The sequence below is a fragment of the Pteropus vampyrus genome, unplaced genomic scaffold (genome assembly GCF_000151845.1).
Source record: "Pteropus vampyrus isolate Shadow unplaced genomic scaffold, Pvam_2.0 Scaffold138, whole genome shotgun sequence".
Taxonomy (NCBI): domain Eukaryota; kingdom Metazoa; phylum Chordata; class Mammalia; order Chiroptera; family Pteropodidae; genus Pteropus; species Pteropus vampyrus.
Window position 1 is genome coordinate 1,258,959 of NW_011888919.1, and position 19,367 is coordinate 1,278,325.

Consider the following 19,367-nt stretch of genomic DNA (forward strand, 5'->3'; position numbering starts at 1 on the left):
TGACTAGATACCTCCCCTCACCTCCTAAAACCAACATATACATTTGGAGGGGACGGAAGCACCGAGTCCAAAACACCCCAGCTCTTCTTGTTGGGAGCGTGACTGTGATAGTGCAGCTACATTTCCTGTCCCTGAGTTTTGTTCATTTGTTCAAAAACTATTGAACGCAGGTCTGAGTTCGAATCGTGCTCTGCTACACAGTAGCTCAGATCTTGACCAAGTGACTTAACTCATCTGCGCCTTTAAAATAGGGGTTCCGCAGGTGTGTTCAGATGTTGCCGGGTGCTATTCTAGGCTCTGGGGATATAGCGATGGGAAGGAAACAGATAAAGTCCCTATCACCGATGGAGCTGGCATTCTTTACACAAAGACAATAATAAGACCTGAGGATGTGAATAGACAGTCAGCCATCAGAGAAATGCACATCAAAACCACGATGAGATCCGACTTCACACCCCCTGAGATGGCTGTCGTCAAAAGGACAGGCAGTAACGGGCTATGTGGCTGTGGAGGCATCGGAACTCTCAGACGCTGAATGTAAAATGGTGCAGCCACTTTGGAAAACATTCTAGCAGCTGCTCAAACATTTTAACGTAGAGTTAGCGTATGACCCAGCAAGTCTACTTCTAGGCGTATATCCAAGAGAAATGAAAATACACGTCTACACAGAAGCGTTATTCACAATAGCCCCAAAGTGGACACAACTCAAATGCCCGTCAGCTGATGACTGACTGACTTCACCCGGCATCATGAAGGTTCATCCATGTGGCAGCAGGTGTCAGCGCTGCTTCGTTCCTTTTCATTGCTAAATAGTATTCCAGTCTGTGGATGTGCCGCGTTTTGTTTATTGGTTCACCCACTGACGGATAATCCATCGGGTTGTTCGTACTTTTGATTATTGTGAAAATGTTGCTGTGAACATTCGTGTCCAGGTTTTGGTGCAGATATATGTTTTCAGTTCTCTTGAGCATTTATCTAGGAGTGGACTCGCTAGGTCACGTGGTAACTGCTTAACTTTTTCAGGAACCTCCAAACTTTTCTAAAACGCTGCGTCATTTTCCATCCCTACCAGCAGGGGGCGAAATTTCCACTTTTGCCATATCCTCACCTCCTGTTGTTGTCTGGTTTTGATTTTGGCCACTTCCTTTAAAAATTAAAATAGGATCCTTCCCCTCTCTTGTTCAAAGCCTTTCCATGACTCTTAGGTGCCTCTGATGAGATGGCCCAGGGCTGCTGGGACTTGGGACCCCGCAGACCATTCTTGCCCCACTGTGAGAGCAGGAGAGCCGGCCCCACCCACTCATGGGACCAAGCTCCACCTCACTTGACAATTACACATTCATCCCTGAGATTATTTTGCTTAACGTCTGTGTCCTCCGCAAGGGTAGGAGGACTGTCCTGGTCACTACTGTAGACACACAGTAGCTGCTCAATAAGTACTTATTGGCTCAATTAGAGCTTGAATTGCACAGAGAATTTTAGTCTTGGGCTACGGGGTACAGTCAGGATGGAGCGTGAGAGAGAGGAGCCTGCTGAGCAGATGCTGCACCAGGGGCCCTGACCTGTGGGGAGTCACAGGCCGGGCCTACACTTCCTCCTGCAGGTACGGGGGAGCCACGGCAGTGTTTAGAGCAGGAGAGAGGCAGGTTTGTGCTTTTGGAGGACCCCTCCAACTACTGTTTGGGGGTGGCCAGGATGGAACAGCACTGGAGCGGGGGCCGGGGGTGGGGGGGGTGAGGTGGGGGCCTGGGCCGGGGCTGTGGCATTGGGGATGCTTACCTGGAGGAGGAGGGGGAGACGAAGTGGCCATGATCAGGCCTGGGTCTCTCCAAGGTGGGGCCATCCTGAGATGGGGCCAGGAGGAGGAGTAGGTGTGGGGGCTGATACTGAGGGCAGTTTGGACACAGTGAGGTGGACGTCCAGAGGGAAGCATCTGGAAGATCACAGGACACCCAGGTGGGGCTAGGGGAGAAGGCTGAGCTGGAAACGGATCCGGGACTGGGGCTGGGGGGAGGGGCCTCCTCGGAGCTGGAGCACCAAGGACGTTGGAGGTTGGGGAGGACGAGTCTGGGGAGGGGAGGAGACTGAGGGAAGCCGTGCGTGGAGCCCCGGGCGGGGCAGGAGGAGGGCAGGTGGATGATAGAGGTGGGGTGAGTGCCGGGTGGCGGTGGTCCCAGGGGCCTCCCCGTCAGTGGCTTTGGCTCTTCTTCCCCGCAGAGGGGCAACCCCGTGCTGAAGTTTGTGCGCAATGTGCCCTGGGAGTTTGGCGACGTGGTTCCGGACTACGTGCTGGGCCAGAGCACCTGCGCCCTGTTCCTCAGGTGAGCTTGGTCTCTAGGCTGTTCCGTAGGAGCCGTGCGGGCGTGGGCCGTCGGCTCCGGGCCTAGGCGCGCCCCTGTCTGTGAGGGGGTCGGGGCCTATGGTGCCCAGAACGGACGTTAAGACCTGGGGTCCCTGACTCTGGGTCTGAGGGCAGAGGGACTGGGTCACTCGTATCCCAGACTAAGTGGCTCCAACGTCCTGGACTGGAGTTGACGAGAGCCACGGTTTCTCCACCACCCAGTCCTGGGACCCCCTTTCCAGACAGAGCCAGAGGCGGAAGTGAAGCTTCTCAGTTCTCGCCCTCCCTACAGGGAATGAGAGCTGGAGGCTGCTGGGCAGAGATGGCCCCAGTGCCCCGGGTGGAGAATCCCGCCCCCCCATCTCTGCCAGAGTCCAGCGAGGCCAAAGCCCGCAGTCCTGGGGACAGCCCTGCTTCCCAAGACCAGCCCCGCAGCATCCCCTGGTCCACAGTCTCTAGGGTGCTGGTCTCCTCTCCACCCAAACCCCACATCTCTTCCATCTTCAGAGAAGAACCTGAGGGGCCAAACTCCCAGGGGGCCAGAGCCAAGCAGCGCTCGCTACCAAACCCCTCTGTGTCCCTTCCGTGAAGGGCGACCTTGGGCAAGTCATTCCCCCTCTGAGCCTCAGGTCCCAGTAAGGCCGCCCAAGCCCTCTGCATCACAGCAAGAGCGAAGCAGGGCTCCCGGGGGCTAAGGGATGCCCCAAGCTCTGCCTCTCCTCCGCCCGCAGCCTCCGCTACCACAACCTCCACCCGGACTACATCCACGGGCGGCTGCAGAGCCTCGGGAAGAGCTTCGCCCTGCGTGTGCTGCTCGTCCAGGTGGACGTGGTAAGCAGGGGTCCCTTGCCCGCCAGCCTGTCACCGACTAGAAATGGGGTGCATGGGGCCTCACGGCGGCAAAGTGGACTGTCGAACCCCTTCCAAGGAGAAGTGTGAGGACCCGTTTTTCATACCTGAGTTTGACAGCCCTTCCCGCTCCTGTGCCGTCTGGCCCCAGCCCTCCGCCCTCTCCATGTTTCTCGAATCAGTTTTATCCTTTCTGACCTCACAGCCCGGCCCGCTCTAGGCCCCCTCTCCCACTTGGGTCCCTGCCTCGGCCTCTTCCCTTGTCTCATGGCCTCTAGCCCGGACCCTTCCCATCTTTGAAGCAGCTGGAGGGGTCTTCCTAAAGCACAGATCTCGTGTCAGAACCCCGAAATGGCTCCCTGTTTCCATGGCCCAGGAGGCCCGACGTGACTTGACCCCCACCCAGCTCCCTGGGCTCATGTCTAAGCTTCTATGTGGTCACCCTTCGTTTTAGACCCTCTGTCCCGCATTGAGTGAATCGCAGTTCTGCAAACCCTCTTTCGCGTGCCGTCCCTGCATACGCTCTTTCCCATGTCCGAGAGTCCCTTTTCTGCTCTCCTTTGCTGCCTTTACTCCTCCTCATCCTCCTTTAGGTCTCACTCAGATGTCCCCTCCTCCAGGAAGCTCTCCCCGATCCCTCAGGCAGGTCAGACACTCCTCTGGCTCCCCCACCCCAGCCCTAGCCACTTTGGGTCATCACTGTCTCAGACCGGTCTGTCCCTCTCTTCAGACTGTGAGCCCCAGGAGGGCAGAGCTGGGGCTGTCTCGGTCACCCCTGAGTCCTGGCACTGCCCGGCACAGTCCAGGCACCCAGCTGGAGCTTAGGGAGTGTCATTTGACTGGAAGGCTCCTGGCATCCTAAGATTGTAATTCCTTGCTTGCTTCTACATCTCTCATTCTGATTTTCTTCTCTGCCCAGAAAGACCCTCAGCGGGCCCTCAAGGATCTGGCTAAGATGTGCATCCTGGCCGACTGCACTCTGGTCCTTGCCTGGAGGTGAGACTGCCACCTCCCCCTCCCCCTCCCCAGGTTGAGCTCTATCCTGAGAGTCACTCCCTTCCCTTCCCGTGACCTCTCTCCGTGTGAGCCTGGTCCGGGCACTGGTTCTCTCTGGGCCTCAATTCCTTCATCTGTAAAACAGGGTCCCAGTGCCTTTCATATAGGGAGGCCGGCACAGAAGCAGGCAGTGCAGCTCAGAGTCCCAGGACCATCCCAGGCACTTAGGAGTGAGACGTAAAATCTGGCCGAGTCGTTAATTCCACGTCTAGGTTTTTAAAGACCATTTAGATTGGTTCTCCACTTGGGAAAAAAAGGCATCCCTTCCTCATGGGATCAGCCAAATAAATCTTAAAACATTCTATAATAAAAGCGTTACAGGGAATCTTACCTTGGGGTAGGAAAAGCCTTCCAAAGCAAGACGCAAACCCCCAAATCCATAAAAGAAAAGGTCAGCTGATCCGAGACTATTTAAACTTCTAGATGGTAAAAGACACTGTAAACAAAGTTAAAAGGCAAATGACAAACTAAGAAAAAAGACTTGCTGTGTGTATAACAGACTTAAGATCCCTGATTTATATATAGACATAAATTTATATCATACAAATGTATTTAAATTCATATGAATATATTTAAATGTATTCGCTATATATATCCTACTAGTCAGTAAGAAAAAGGTGGCCAGATTTTTTTAAATGTTTAATACAGGTGGCCAAAAACACATGAAAATTTTGTCAATCACATAGCTTACCAGGAAAAAAGTAAATTTTGAAAAACGAGGTGCCATTTTGTACCCATTAGTTTGGCGAAAACGTCAAGATGGGTAATTCGAAACTGGCACTTGCGTGTTTGCTTGACAGGAGAAAACAAAATAGTAAAACAGAAAATAGGCACAAAAATTCCTGCACTCAAAATTTTTCCTTCCTAACGAGCCCTGCTTGTGTGTGCAAACCCACTGTGATACGCTAGGTCAGAATCATCGAGAAGCGGCAGAACCCAGCAGCAGCCTGATGTTATTTATATTAAAAAAGGCAGGAAACAGCTGTGTTTATGAACAGATGTGATGTGAGTACACAGCAGGGGCTCCAGGCCGTGGACCCCTGGGGAGCACGCACTAAGGGGAGAGGACTTTTATTCGTCTGTTTTGCTGCCGAATGTATCATGGTTAAACTTTATTTTGTTAGGGAATAGGTAACCCGCTCATGGAGTTCAAAGCTCGGAAGTAATACAAAATCAGAATGTGTCTACATCAGCACATACTTACACACGCACACGCACTGTATACATACAGCCGGCAATATGCGCACAGAGAAGTTTCTCTCTTCTGCCCCTTCCTCCCGTTCCACTCCCCCCGACCCCACGGGTAACCGCTGTCGTTGGTTTCTTGATTTCTTTTCAATGTTTCTATAAAACGCAAACAGGTAGAAGCATCTTAGTTTTCTTACTTTCTTAGCAGCATACTGTGTACAGACACTCCTCAACTTTACCTCCCAATAAACCCGGCGTAAGTAGAAAATATCATGAGGCAAAATGGATTTAATACACCTAAGACCATCAGAGCTTCGTCTAGCTGGTTCCCACTGTGTATCGCTTTCGCGTGGTCGTAAAATCGAAAAATTCGAAGTCGAACCATCGTGAGTCAGAAGCCGTCTGTATGCTGTTTGTGTCTCGCGTTGTCATTATCGGGAGGCTTTTTCTACATCGGTATGGAGGGCAGCCTTGTTCTTCTTTTACAGCCGTGTGGTGTTCCAGTGTAGCATCCACATTTAAAAAAAATGAATAGACTATTTTTTAGAGCAGTTTTAAATGTATAGAAAAATCGATCGGAAAGTACAGAGTCCTGCACACCCCCTTCTCCCGCCGCGGACAATCTGTCATTTCTATCTTCTTTAATCAGTGTGGTATTTTTGTTATAATCGATGAACCGATACTGACATGTTATTATTGTGAACTGCTGAAGCCCGTAGTTTACACTCAGGTTCACTCCGTCTTGTACATTCTGTGGGTCTTGACAAAGGTATGACACGTGTCCGTGATTACTGTCCCCTACACAATAGTTTCGCCTGTTTCTCTCGCTCCCCCTCACCCCTGGCGACCACTAATCTTTTGATCCTCTCCATAGTTTTGCCTTTTCCAGAATGTCCTAGAGTTGGAATCACAGGACGCAGCTGGAACAGTCCTCGCGTGTAGGGGGAACCCAGTCCCCCCCCCCCCGGTCTCCCCCACTGTGGCTCTTTGTCCTTTCTCTTCCACTTTCACACACAACACTTCACTTCTGGCCGTCAAGCGCGTGGAGGCTTTTCCCCACAGCAAGCAATTCTCTGCGACACCAGCTGAGCATCCTACAATTTAACTCAGTTCTGACTGTCTACCCAGAGATAGAGTCAGACCCCACAGGCTCAGGCCCCAGTCCCACAAGACTGCCGACCACACACTTCGGACGCCAGACCCCGCTGTAGATCGGAGGTTCCCACGACCCGCTCCTCGGGGTCGATTCATTTGCTAGAGGGTCTCCCAGAACTCAGAGAAACACTTAGGTTAACCGGCTTGTTAAAGGGTAGGATAAAGGATGCAGATGAACAGCGAGGTGAGGTCTGGGAGGGTCCCAAGTGCAGGAGTTTCTGTCCCGGAGGAGGTGGGGTGAGTCACCATGCGGGTGTGGACGCCTTCCCAGGCTGGAAGCTCTAGCAGCCTTGTACTATCACACTTCGTGGAGGCGGCCTCAGCGGGCCTGGTCAATTATTAACTCCATTTCCAGCTCTGGAGGGTGGGGGTTGGGGCAGAAGCTTGCAAGCTTCTAATCATGGCTTGGACTTTCTGGGGACCAGCCCCCATCCCAGAGCCCACGGAGACTCACCTCGTTAGAACAAATGCTCCCACTCAGGAATCTGCAAGGGTTTCGGGAGCCCTGTGCCCGGAGGCAGGCTGAGGCCAGCAGAGATCTGTTCTCTCGCAGTGGCCTCTCCAGCTTGTCTTTCTCTTCACGACATGCTTTTAAGCTCTCTCCATGTCTTTTCGTGGCTCCATAATTCATTTTTAGTCACTGGATAATATCCCATTGTCCGGATCCACATTCTTTTTCAGCTGCTAAGTATCCCATCGAGTAGATGGACCGGTCAGTAGCCCCCTGTGGGTGGACACTTGGGTAGTTTCTGGCCTTTGCCGTCGCCATCAACGCTCCCATTTCTGCCCTGAACCCCAGGATGGGATTTTTAGGCCAAAGGGTAAAGGTATTTGTGCTTCTGTGCCCTTCGCCCTGGTGTGTGCCCCTCTATACTGCCTGAGTATTTAGAAAATGTGTTTATGTATTACTTGTTTATTAAAAACAAGTGTAAAAATGACTCCATCTTGTGGGAAGTAGCACAGCGTGGTGTCGAGAGCCCCCAGGGAACTGTCTGTCCTTGCCAGCTGTGTAGTCTTGGGCAAGTGACTCAACCCCACTGGTCTCAGTTTCCCCCTTTGTATAATGGTTTGAAAATAGTAACTGCTTTACTGGATCTCTCTGGAGATGCCAGAAGCTTCTGAACATAATGCGCTCAGCACACTGCCTGGCATGAAGCTAGGCTGTTGTGTGGGGAATATTTCCTGTCTTTACATCCAAACGATGGGATATTTTGCAACCATTTAATAAACGAGGTCGAGCGCTGCCCGCTGACGCGGGAAGATGTCCTGATTCTAACACAAAAACGACAGCAAATTGTGGAACCGGATTATAGCGTGCAACTTACGTGTCCTGAACAAATGACTAATTACAATAATAGTGAGAGAAAAGCGGCAGAGCCCATTTAATGGAAAACAAGAGAATTAGAAAATGAATGTTTCTTTGAAGGATATAAATCATCATTTAATCAACAAACATTGCTTGCTAGCTGGATTTTGAAAGCTAAAAAAATGCCACACGACAAATACTTTATTTACTGTGACTCGACTCAGTATTCTCAAATTCCAGAGACAAGAAAGGCCAGCGTTTGCCTGGTGCTGATGAGCTTGAGTTACTTTATTCCACACACATGTAGACTCTTTTTATGATTTAGTTGTTTCCACTGCCTTTGAAGCAGTTACTTACATGTCAGAAAACGATGTCTGATGTGAAAATTAATGGCGATTATTAAATCATGTTCGTTGCTGTAGAGGATTCAGCAGTCAGCGCCCAGAGCTTTCTTTTTGACGGTGGGCTACGTAAAAACCTCCAGCAGCTGTTCTTCTTGGTGGCGGGGAGCTGAATGCTTTTGAGGTTTGCTTCCTGTGGTTGGGCAAAGAAACGGTCGTTCTGGGTCCCCCCCACCCCCTGCAAACTCCCCCAAACCTTGGTGCAGATGCTCCGGCACTGACTTTCCTTTCAGAATCGCCAGCAGTTCTTAAAGAGGCTTCTAAGTGCCAGGCACTTATAGAGCGTTGACTCATTTGTCACAGTTCCATCATCCACCCCGCTTTACAGATGAGGAAACTGAGGCCCAAAGAGATTAAAATTACCGGCCCAGGGTCATTCAGGTGGGAAGTGGGGCCTGAACCCCCCACGGTCAGGCCACTAAGCTCTAGAGGGCCCTTAGCCGGAAGAGACCTGTGAGATGCTCCCGGGGGTACGGCCAGGGGGCATTTAGCGGAGTGGACAATGTTCATTTTTCTATAGGGTTCGGAATTTTTAGCATCAGCAGTTACTATGCCATTATGAAATGGATGTAAAACGCAACCCCTCCTCACCCCAGCTGACCCGAATGTCCTCTCGCCCCAGCCCTGAGGAGGCGGGGAGATACCTGGAGACCTACAAGGCCTACGAGCAGAAGCCGGCGGACCTCCTGATGGAGAAGCTGGAGCAGGACTTCGTGTCCCGGGTGAGGCCACCTCCCTCCCTGCCCGGGCCTCCCCCAGCGTGTCCCTGAGTATTTGAGCTTCAGTTCTGATCTCTAGTCATCTCTCCTCCCCAATCCCACCCTCAGCTCCCAGTGTCCCCTCTCCCTCCCGAAGAGCAGCTAGAGGGTTCTTCCTAAGCACAGACCCGAGCCTGTCTTCCCTGGCTCAAAACCCTCCCGTGCTCCCCAGTGCCTCAGGCGAAGCCCTGCCTGTTTGGCCCAGCAGCCCCGTCCACCCCCTGCCCTCACATGCTGTCACTTCTTCTGGGCCTCGCTAGCTGCTCTTGGTATGTGCCCATCCTGTTCCCTCTGCCTGATCACCTGCCTAATCCCATCTTTCACATCTGAGCTCATGCTGCCTTCTCCAGGAAGCCTTCCCTGATCCCCAGGCCAGGTCAAGTGCCCCTACTGGACTCCCCCATCCCAGCCCTGCCCATCTGGGTCACCACTGACTGGAACTGATTGCACTGGACTGGGAGCCCCAGGAGGGCAGACCTGGGGCCGTCTCGGTCCCTGCCATGTCCCCAGCAGCCCCCAGCACTCGGTGCTCATGGAGTATTTGCTGAATGAATTGTTGAATCTAGGCTCCAACAAGAGTAACGGTGGATGTCTACAGCCACCCCTGTACTATTAAGATCCCCATTTGCCTGAAAACGAGAGGCCCAGAGAGGTCAGTTTCCGTGCCTAGGTCTCACAGTGTGCACAGTGGGGCCTGGTTTTGGACCCAGGTCCAAGTCCAGACCATAGCCTTCCCCTTGGCTGAATCAGCTCGAAGTAAATGGTATTTATCTTCCCGTCATGTGACCGATACCCTCTCAGCTACTCGGGGATCACTCAGAGATGACCTTTCAATCAGTCCCCCCCCCCCCAAAAAAAGGCATTTACTGAGCGCCTCCTACACGCGGGGCAGTCTGGGGACAGCAGTGGCCCGGCGCCGCCCTCACGGTTCATCCTGCTCTTGTCTCCCCGTCCCCTTCCAGGTGACCGAATGTCTGACCACCGTGAAGTCGGTCAACAAAACGGACAGTCAGACGCTCCTGACTACTTTTGGGGTAAGGGACAACTCCCCTATCCCAACAGGCATTTCTGCCCCCTTGCCTTTTCAAGGAAGTGCCCCCCGATCCTTCCTGCCTCCCCTGTCCTCCCCCAGGACCTCACCTCCTTCCGGGAATATCTCGGACCCCAGACCCGCTGGGGCAGCGTAGGGCTTTGTGCTTGCCTCCCCTGACCCTTCCTCCCTCCTTCCTCAGTCTCTGGAACAGCTCATAGCTGCATCCCGGGAAGATCTGGCCTTGTGCCCGGGCCTGGGGCCCCAGAAGGTAAGAATGGGCTTGAGGGGTCAGGGGCAGGAGCGGGCCCCAAAGAAGTGGCTCCCTGGGTTCCAAAGTCTAAGGTTTCCGAAGTCCCGCAGTACCTCTCCTACAGATGGGGAAAACCAAGGCCCAGAGAGAGCGGGGACCAGGCCGGCCTCACACAGCCGGCCTGGGAGAGAATCCAGACTGGGCTGCTTCTCTCCTAATCCCCAGGGCCCCCTCCAGGCTGGGAGAAGAAGAACCAAAGCCCACTCTGATGTACCCAACGAATGGCTCATTTAATGACAGTTCCTCGTTTCTTTCCCCCCACCTCCCCGCCAGGCCCGCAGGCTGTTTGATGTCCTACACGAGCCCTTCTTGAAAGTGCCCTAATGACCTCAGCTGCCAAGGAGGCCCTTGGTGTAATAATAAAGCGTTTTCCCAGTCCAGACTCCTGCTGTGCTGGTACAGTCACTGGGAGGGGGCTCTTCTCTCCCCTCTGATGGCCCAGCTGGCCACCTCGGCTCTTCTTAGTTGCAGTCACCACTTTCCCTGGGGACTACACAGGATCCTGCTGCAGCTTCTTCTTCTTCTTTTTCTCCCGTCCCGTGGGAGCCACCTCCCCAGACTCTGGATTCAGTGGCAGCTCCGGTATCTCCTCCTGGGATGCTGTCTCTGGTCCCCAGCTTTCCTGGCCCCGCTTCTTCCTCTTCTTGGTGGATGCTGGATCTGACTTGGCCTTGGGCTCCCCCTCATCTGGCAGCTCAGGCTCCATTATCTCACCGTGGAGGTTAATCATTTCAGTCCCTGGCTCTGTCGCTTTGTGCCCTCTGTCTTTTTTCTTCTTGGCGGATGCTGGAGCTGCCTGAGGGTCGTCACCTGGCAGCTCAGGTACCGTCGCCTCTTCTTGTGTCTCCACCACCTCTGTCTTTGGCTCCATCGCTGGATTTTGCCATTTGTCTTTCTTCCTCCTCTTTTTGGTGGACGCCAGAGCTGCTTCGGCCTGAGGCTCAGCTTCAAGCGGCAGTTCAGACTCCATCATCTCCCCTCGGAGCTCCAGAGGTCTCATCTCTGGCTCTGTAGCCTCGGTCGCCGGCTCCATCAGCACTTTGTGTCCCTTTTCTCTTTTCTTCTTCTTCAAGGATGGCAGTGGGATGTCTTCCTCCCGTGGCTCCATCTTCACCTGCAGCTGAGACTCTGCTGTCATCCCCTCCAGTGGCTCCGTCCCTTCTTTCTCCTTGTGTCTCTTCCTTTTCTTGGTTGGGGATAGGACTGTTTCTTCTAGAGGCTCAGTTTTAACCGTGAGTTCCAGCTCCACTGTCTTCGCTTCTGGCTCTAGCATCCCCACTTCTGGCTCGGCCATTTCTGTCTGTCTGGACTTCTTTTTCTTCTTGCTGGTGGATGGAGACTGCACTCCCAGAGGGTCCAGCATCTCAGCTGTGGGCTCTGCTGCCACCAGCTCCATCACTTCCGGTTCTTTTAGCTGCTGCTTTTTTCTCTTCCTCCCCGCATCCATCTTTGGCGACCCTAAACCTGTGTCCACCTCCAGGGTCCCATGCCCATTCATTGCCTCCTGAGGAAAGGAAGCCTCGGGCTTATGCTTCTTCTTTTTCCTCTTCCCGGAGGTTGGGGACCCCAGTGCCAGGACTGACCCAGGCCCTGTGACTGGTGGGCTGCCTCCAAAAGCACAGAACCGAGGCCTCAGGCCAGGAGGGATCTGTGGTGGGGGGCTTGCCGGAATGGTCTGCAACAGGGTCCCTGATGGGGATTCGTGGGGACCCTCTAAGATCCTCAGGCTGCCCTGGGGGGCTGGGGCACAGGTGAGTCCGCCTCCTGCCTCTACCGAAGGGGCCAGCAGGGTTGCTTCTCCAGCCTGGGGGCCACTGCTGCTGAGGACCCGGTAGCGGTGCCGCTTGCCTGCCAACTTGCCCTTCACAATCTGGGAGCCACAGAGAGGCACGAGCCGGCCATTGAGGCTGGAAGAAGGGGAGGGCAGAAGCTTGGTCAGACTCTTGCTGGGGCAGGGGAAAGGAGCTGAGAAGCAGCATTTCTGGGTTTCTTAGGACAAGCCCCTCTAAACTGCCCCCTCCCCCCCAGTTTAGCCACTGAGGTGGGGAGTATTCCCGGGAGGCGGTGTGGGAACACTTACCAGTCTGGGGGGAAGTCTGCAGGGGCCTGGATCAGCCACAGTTCCGTATCTGGGCTCCTAAATGCCTCCAACGAGAAATGAGTGGGCTCTGAGGCTGGGGGCGTCGCAGTAAAGTTGGGGGGACAAGAGAACCGAGCAGCGCCTGCAGAAGGGGAAACGGGTGTCTGTTGACACTTTCCTGCCGGTCCAATCCTCCAGGACGCCTATCGGTCCTTTGGTCCCAACTTCTTAGGCGCCGGAATGCCCTCACCCATTTCATCATCTCCGACAGCCTCTCCGACAGCCAGTTCCCCCTGGGGGCGCCCTTACCACTGGCAGTCTCCCCAAGATACCCTTTCTCCGTCCACTTCCCGAACCCCCGCCCTCCACAAGACATACTTTTCGCAAATCCTGTTTCCGGAGGTGTCCCTTTTTCCTTCCGAACACCCCCGGGCGCCCCTTATTCCTCCCGCCAGTCAACCCTCTGCACCCCGTCCGCCTGCCTTGAAGCAACTCACCGCCGGACGAGGCCCCCGCCATCCCAGTACCCACGCCACACGCAACACCGGCATCCAGAGCCGCTCCGGCCCCGCCGCCGACCACGTGGAACCAAGGGGTGGGACCTCACCCAGGAGCGCCCAAGTGGCCCGGGAGCGCGGGGGTGTCGCTCAGAGCCCGCTCTCTCTATGAGCACAACTGGGGAAAATTTGCACTTGTGCGGAGCAGATAACCGAAGAAGACGCCTTTTCCCGAAAGTTCACTCCAGAACGCACGTGATTTGATGTCTGGCGGAGGCAGAGCCCCGCTACGTCCCAGCGGGCATTCCCCCCGTCAGTCTTAGACATTATTTGCTCCAACGTCGTCTTAAAGGGGCAGCCACATTTATAGGACCTAACCCTTAAAGAGACAGGAAGATCGATTGGTCTGAAATTCTTAAAGAGATAGGTAAGAGTCTTGGCTGGCAGGGCTGTGCTTTTCGTGTTTTACAGTCTCTTTCAGGGAGGCCCAGGTGTCTCGGAAGTTCAGAACTTCAGCGGAAGGGGTGAGAAAACGGAGGAAAGGGGGTAATTCCTCCTAAGTGCTTGAGGTACCAGCCAGGGGCGGGGCTTGTGGACTCCAAGGGAGCGGGAAACATAGGGGGCGGAGCCTGTGGGTTCCCGGTGGAGCCTCCAGACTCGGGAGCCAGCCACGCGTGGAGTCGTGCGGGCTAAGGAGCGAGGCTTGTGGGTCAAATGAGGCGGGTAGATGGCCCCGAGTATTTAGTCTCGTGCGTGGGGCACATTCCCGAAGTCTGAGTAAGGGAGAGGGAGCAGGCCTGACCAGCACCCCTTCCCAGTCCAGGGGCGCGAGTAAACAGCGGCACGTGGACCCAGATTCGGGGGACGCGTCCACGCCCCTTTCCCACGGGGACCGCATCGCGTGGGGGTGGCAGGCGGAGCCGCCAGACGGCGGCTAGACAGGGTGACCCGACTGCATTCCTGGCCGGTGTGTCAGCGCCGCTTCCTGACCCCTCTGCCCAGATTTCGGATCCTGCTCTAGAATCGGGCGCTTTCCTTCTCAGGGAGCGAGCGGCTTCCCAGAGCGGAGGGAGGGTCAAGGGAAGGGGACGCTTTCCCTCCACGCGGGATCGCCTGAAGATCCCTGCGCCTGGACGACACACCAGGGAGCCGTCCCTATGGGTTCCGCGACTACAATTCCCAGAGGACGCGAGGCGGGGAGGTGCCCGACGTCTGTCGCGCAGGCTGCTGGGGATTGTAGTTCCAGGCTTGGGCGCTGTTGCTGGGAAATTCTATAAGGATCCAATCCATCCTTTTTACCGACGGGGAAACTGAGGCTCAGAGAGTAGAAGGGAGACAGACTGATTTGGAGAGGCCCAATTCTCGCCCTAAAGGCGGGGCATGTGAGTCTCCCCCAACCTCTAACCTTCTATCCCTTTGGTGGCGTCCAAATTTTCATTCGGTGGGAAACTGGGTCTGGAGGGGTGAGGCAGGGACTCGGAGTCCGTCTCTTGCAACCACAGCGAGGTAGGATTCTGGACTCTATTTCTATGACCAGGTCCCCTTCGGCTTCTGGGCCTCGCCCTTCCTGTCTGTGAAATGGATTTTTGATGAATCCAAATGAGAACGTCTCAGTCTGCTCCCTGCCCCTCTGGGACTACAAGTCCCAAGGTGCTCGAGGCGACCCCGGCTCCCCCACCCCTCTGGGACCCGCCTCCGTCCAGCAGGAGTCACGTCGTCTAACCTGTTCCCGGCGCCTGCCCCGCCCCGTCCTCCGCTCCCTACAGCCGGAGCCGGAGCTGGAGGAAGCCCTCCGGTGCCAGGATCTGCCTCGGATCCGTGAGTTCCACCCCTCTGGGGTCCCGCGGCTTTGGAGGAGCCCTACACCCCGTCCCTAGGAGGACTGGGAGGGGACTCGGACGCCGGGTCCTGGGGCGGCATTGGGGGTGCGCAGATGCCAAGGTCCTTGGAAGGGGAGGACTCGGATACTTAATTTACTGAGCAGAAGGAAAGAGGGCCCAGATGCCTGAGTTCTTGGATTGGAGGGCTGGGGCGCCTTGGTCCCGGGGTGACGTTGGAGCTGGGACTCCTGAGTCCCTCGAATTGGGGGCTTTCGGAAGCCTGAGTCTTTGAGTAGTATTTGGGTAGCAGAGACCTTGGGCAGAAATGGGTGGCTCGGCCGGCTGGGACTCTGGAACAGGCGGCCATCCCTGCCGCCCTTCAGCTAGCTGCCCTCTCGACCGAGCTTCTAGGTCTCCGAGAAGAATTAAGGGTGAAGTGGGAGTATTGGAACCCGGGTCCCTGATGTGGAACAGGACAAGCACCCGAAGTACCTCTGGAGGCTGTGTCCTGACGCTTTCCCCCCTTTCTGGCTCTGGGGTGGGGACAGGGTGGGGGGTAACCAGGGCAGATCTCCAACCTCCTCTGTGCCGCTGTGCGATCCCCAACATGTCATTAAGCCAGGCGTCGGACCTGCCTAACCAGAGACGGACCTCCGCCCCAGGGCGCCCCCTGGCGCGGGCGGGGTGCCTCCTCTTTCTCCATGGGGGTAGGAAACATCTGGGGGGTGCAGACGGCCGGCCGGCGTTCTAGATAGAATCCAGGGCAGAATTCCAGAAGGCGGGATTGGATTCTGGGAGGTTTGCATGGCTGGGCGCTACACAGTTCTTACACGGAGAGCTTGGGGTTAAACTAAGGCTTGGGGGTCATAGAGTTGAGAGTCAAGATCTGGCGACCCCCTCCCTCTGCAGCTGTCTCGGGCGATGGGATTCCATGCACTCCCACCAGATTTTCTGACTAACCTTCTCCTAGGGCTCCTCACCCTGACCCCGAGGTGAGAAATGTCACCTCCACCCCCATCTGTCTGACCTGAGGTAGCGTGGGAGATAAGTGAGGGATAGAGGCTAATTCTGGAGGTGTGCGTCTGTCCTTGAAACAGGGGGAGGGCAGGGCCCACACCTCCCTCTGTCTGTCTCTCCCTCCTCTCCACCCCCATGTGTCATGTGAAGGGATTAAACAAGGGGGCGGGGAGGGAAGGGGCTCTGAGGAGAGAGAGGAGAGCTTCCTGAAGTCTGGCCTTGAAGGGCATCTGGTGATAGCCCACGATGACATTAAAAACAATAACCATGTGTGCCAAGACAGAGCTCACAGCATGCCAGGCTCAGGGCTGGCAGGTAGACGGAATAGTTCTCATTGTCTCAGGCAACTGTCCAAAGGTGTCACTTGCACTGACTGAGGTTTGCTGACCCCACCCTAGGGAATGACTTCTCTCTACTCCCGTGGGGAAACCGAGGCTGGGGAGTGGGGACAGCCCACATTCTGGGCTTTTACCCCTTCTATGTACACCCTTCCATGGCTCCCCATGGCCAAATTATTGGGGATGACGCCTGGCTAGAATTCAGGAATGTACAAGGGGAATTTAGGGCTCAGCCAGTTGAGACTCCAGAGGTCACAACTCTCAGCTTTTAGAGTCTTAGAAAGAGTCGAAAGGTCCCTTTCGAGGGGAAAAAAAATTACTTTGGGTCTTGAGCCCTCGCTCTGTGCCAGACCCCGTGTTAACAATCAGCCGAGGAAGGCTGTAATTAAGAATTCTATACGTGTGAACTTTATTTGGTGCCCTGCACCATTCTAAACAAACACTATACATAACTTATGTCACTCAAACCTCACAGCCCTTTGAGGGGAAGGTATTAATCCCCCAGGATACACATGAGGAAACTGAAGAACAAAGAAGCTAAATAACTAGCCCAACGTAGAGGCTGAGAGAGGGGAAGGCCCTAGCCCATTCCACAGACTTCGGAGAAACTAAGTCCCAGATAGGGTGGGGCCTCTCCCAGCGCCTGTCCACAAACTGCTGGAGGATTCCAACCTGGGTATTCCCAGGCCAGCCTGGAGCCATGACCCAGTTCCTACTGAGGATGATTCCTCCGGGAAGCCTCCTCTCACCCACCCCGCAGCTCCCATTCTTAACCGAAGGACCTGTCTGGGGTGCAGAGGAAGCCTGGGAAAGAGAGCTGGGGGACGCGCGGAACGGGAGCGGGAGCTGGGTTTGAAGAGGAGCCGGGCAGAGAAGACCCGGCGATAGAGGACAAGGGTTTGGGAACAGAGGCGCCACCCTCGCGCCCCGCCCGGTCCCTCTCCCCTGCTCCGGGAGGTTCCACACCTGCCCGGGCCCGCCGTGCATTCCCCGGGTCTGAGCTCAGGCGCTGTCCGCCCGCCCGGCTGGGGTCGGGCCGTGACCCGGAGCGCCCCCTGGCGGCCCCGATGCTCCCTCTGCGGGGTCCTGCGACAGTCCCACGCCCAGCCTGGGCATTTCCTCAGAGTTAGAGGATGTCAGCGTGCGATCTGAGAGTCTTAGAGATTTGGAAATCATGAAATCCTCAAAAGAAGCTCTCGCTGCCAGAATAATAGCACTGGAGGCTGCATAGAATTATTCAGTTTTTATATTTTAACAGACACAGTGTTTCTGTGTATCTCAGATTCTAAAAGACCCAGAGTTTTGACTCCTGCAATCTCTACTTCTGAGGCCTCAATTCTCAGAGCCTTAATTCCTCTTGCACTTTCTGGCCAAACAGAGGTAGACTGCTGTTTGTCCTTATTTTACAGATCTGGAAACTGAGGCAGTCTTGTGAAGGTTAGCCACTGGTGCCCCTACATTAAAACCCCGGAGGTCTGGTCCTTACCTGTGCTCTTACCTGTACTCCGCTATACCATACAGTCACCTAGACTTTTAGGACAGTGGGATCTTGGAATAAATAGAATATGATGCAGGAAGATGGAGAAACCTGGGCTAGCCGAACTGGAGAATTCTAGAATGTTCCAAAGATAGAATCTTGGACTCAGAACTTTCCAACAGTAGATTTTCAAGCCGTAGAACTTTAATTGCAACCTCGAGGTCCTTAAATTTTCAGAATCTAGGCTTCTGAGAGATTGAAGAGGCCGCTCAGACAAGCTGATTTACTTCCTTAAGTACTGGAGAAACTGAGGCCCAAGAAGTGGAGGGTGCGCATCACCCTAGGTTACACACTCCCAACACACCCAAATGAGCCACCAGCCCCAACAGGTTCTGTTCCGAGGCTTCCCAGACAGAGGACAGGATCAGCATGTCCCAGCCCGCCCCGCTGCCCACGCCGGAACCTCCAAAGCTCAGCGGTTGGTGGAGCCTGGGGAAGTGGCAGGGCTGGGGACGGGGGTAGTGCTGGCCTGACCAGTTCCTGGTGGCCTGGCTCCCACCCACTGGGCTGGTGACCACAGCAGTCCAGGCACCCCTGGCCCCCTCCGTGTTCTTTCTGTTAACACTGGATCCCTGTGAACCAGGTCTCCTCTGGGTGGGGACTCTGGGGACAGGAAACTTGAGTGATCTCTGCCCTCTGGGGCCCTTCCAGTCTGGCGGAGACACCCTAAAATAACAAGTTAGATCCAGGTGTGAGACCTAGTACTGCCGACTTCTTGCTGGTGACCTTGAGCGCATGTTTCTAAGCCCCACTTTCTTGCATGCTGTAGTGATTTTGATCATCAAATGAGGTACTGGATGCAAAGCACTTGGCACAATTCCTCAATGATTTGTTTTATTTCATTATACCGAGCAACCAGCCTATATGAAGCTACTAGCACAGGTCCTGGCACAGAATTATTATTTTAGAAAATATCCCCAGCCTCTAGAATAGTGTCTCCTGGTCCCTAGTAGGCATTCAGTAATTGATAGTTATTCTTATTGCACCCTCTGTGCACTATAATGCCTGGCAAATAGTAGGCGATCAATGGATAATTGTTGAAGTAATAATTCAAGTCTTACTAGGGCAGAGATAGATGGACAAGCAGCTGCGTAAAAAGAGGGAATTGTCCTGAGTCTTCCAAGACGGTTTTTGAAGGAGTTGGCATTTCCCAGCCGCGGGAGCGGAGGGCCACAGCGCTTCCCGTGGTGGGAACTAGCAGAGTAAAGGAGCGCTGCCCTGCTCCTTGAGGTCCCGGCTTCCCTGTGGGTGGCGATCGGGGGACAGAGTCTGAGAACCTCCCCCCTCTTCCCGAAACGCAGGAGCCCCGCAGCGGCAGGCACCATGGACAGCGAGGCATTCCAGAGCACTCGGGATGTACTGGACCTTAATTTCCAGTGTGAGTTGGGTAGGGGGCGGGGCTTGCCGGGGTCCTGGGGGCAGGGACGGGCCCGGCCTGCCGGTCTCTGTCCTCATCGCTACTCCCTCCTACCCAGCTCTGGCCATGAAGCACATGGACCTGAAGCAGATGGAGCTGGACACGGCGGCAGCCAAAGTGGACGAACTGACCAAGCAGCTGGAGTCGCTGTGGTCAGACTCGCCGACACCTCCTGGCTCGCAGGCGGGAGCCCCACCTCGGGTGAGCCTGCGTGCCCTTGTCCCCACCGTGGCCCCCAAAGCCAGCTTCTTTCGCTTGAGTTCA

At 54.9% G+C, this 19,367-nt stretch overlaps 3 protein-coding genes across 8 annotated transcripts in view; 2 read left to right on the plus strand and 1 right to left on the minus strand.

The window, feature by feature from the left end:
- Positions 1-10,779, plus strand: part of ERCC1 (ERCC excision repair 1, endonuclease non-catalytic subunit) — a 15,202-nt gene extending 4,423 nt beyond the window's left edge. For 5 of the 6 annotated variants that reach the window (XM_011367956.2, XM_011367952.2, XM_011367953.2 and 2 more), the window contains exons 4-10: positions 2,218-2,321; positions 3,073-3,172; positions 4,110-4,186; positions 8,919-9,018; positions 10,017-10,088; positions 10,287-10,355; positions 10,671-10,779. In XM_011367956.2, the coding sequence (XP_011366258.1) occupies positions 2,218-2,321; positions 3,073-3,172; positions 4,110-4,186; positions 8,919-9,018; positions 10,017-10,088; positions 10,287-10,355; positions 10,671-10,721 (573 nt within the window). In that variant the 3' untranslated portion in view covers positions 10,722-10,779. Of the gene's footprint in view, positions 1-2,217; positions 2,322-3,072; positions 3,173-4,109; positions 4,187-8,918; positions 9,019-10,016; positions 10,089-10,186; positions 10,356-10,670 lie in introns of all 6 variants that reach the window. The other variant, XR_002782252.1, reaches the window with a different exon arrangement.
- Positions 10,604-13,136, minus strand: CD3EAP (CD3e molecule associated protein). The gene is made up of 3 exons (XM_011367958.2): positions 12,975-13,136; positions 12,478-12,619; positions 10,604-12,304 (listed from the first exon to the last, which is right to left on the minus strand). Exons 1-3 carry the CDS (start codon positions 12,994-12,996, stop codon positions 10,888-10,890), a joined length of 1,581 nt encoding a protein of 526 aa, XP_011366260.1. The 5' UTR covers positions 12,997-13,136; the 3' UTR covers positions 10,604-10,887.
- Positions 13,137-13,688: 552 nt separating this feature from the next.
- The window catches only part of PPP1R13L (protein phosphatase 1 regulatory subunit 13 like), a 14,583-nt gene continuing 8,904 nt past the window's right edge, over positions 13,689-19,367 (plus strand). The window contains exons 1-3 of the mRNA XM_023535240.1: positions 13,689-14,247; positions 18,988-19,064; positions 19,162-19,356. Coding sequence (XP_023391008.1) covers positions 14,132-14,247; positions 18,988-19,064; positions 19,162-19,356 — 388 coding nt within the window. The 5' untranslated portion in view covers positions 13,689-14,131. The remainder of the gene's footprint in view (positions 14,248-18,987; positions 19,065-19,161; positions 19,357-19,367) is intronic.

Excerpts from the sequence above, each read along its gene's own strand:
- CD3EAP (XM_011367958.2), bottom strand. The coding sequence starts at position 12,996 with ATGGCGGGGGCCTCGTCCGGCG. Across the intron at positions 12,620-12,974 it reads GGCGGGGGCCTCGTCCGGCG|GCGCTGCTCGGTTCTCTTGT; the intron begins GTGAGTTGCTTC and ends CCCCTTCTGCAG. Across the intron at positions 12,305-12,477 it reads GCAGACTTCCCCCCAGACTG|CCTCAATGGCCGGCTCGTGC; the intron begins GTAAGTGTTCCC and ends CCCTTCTTCCAG.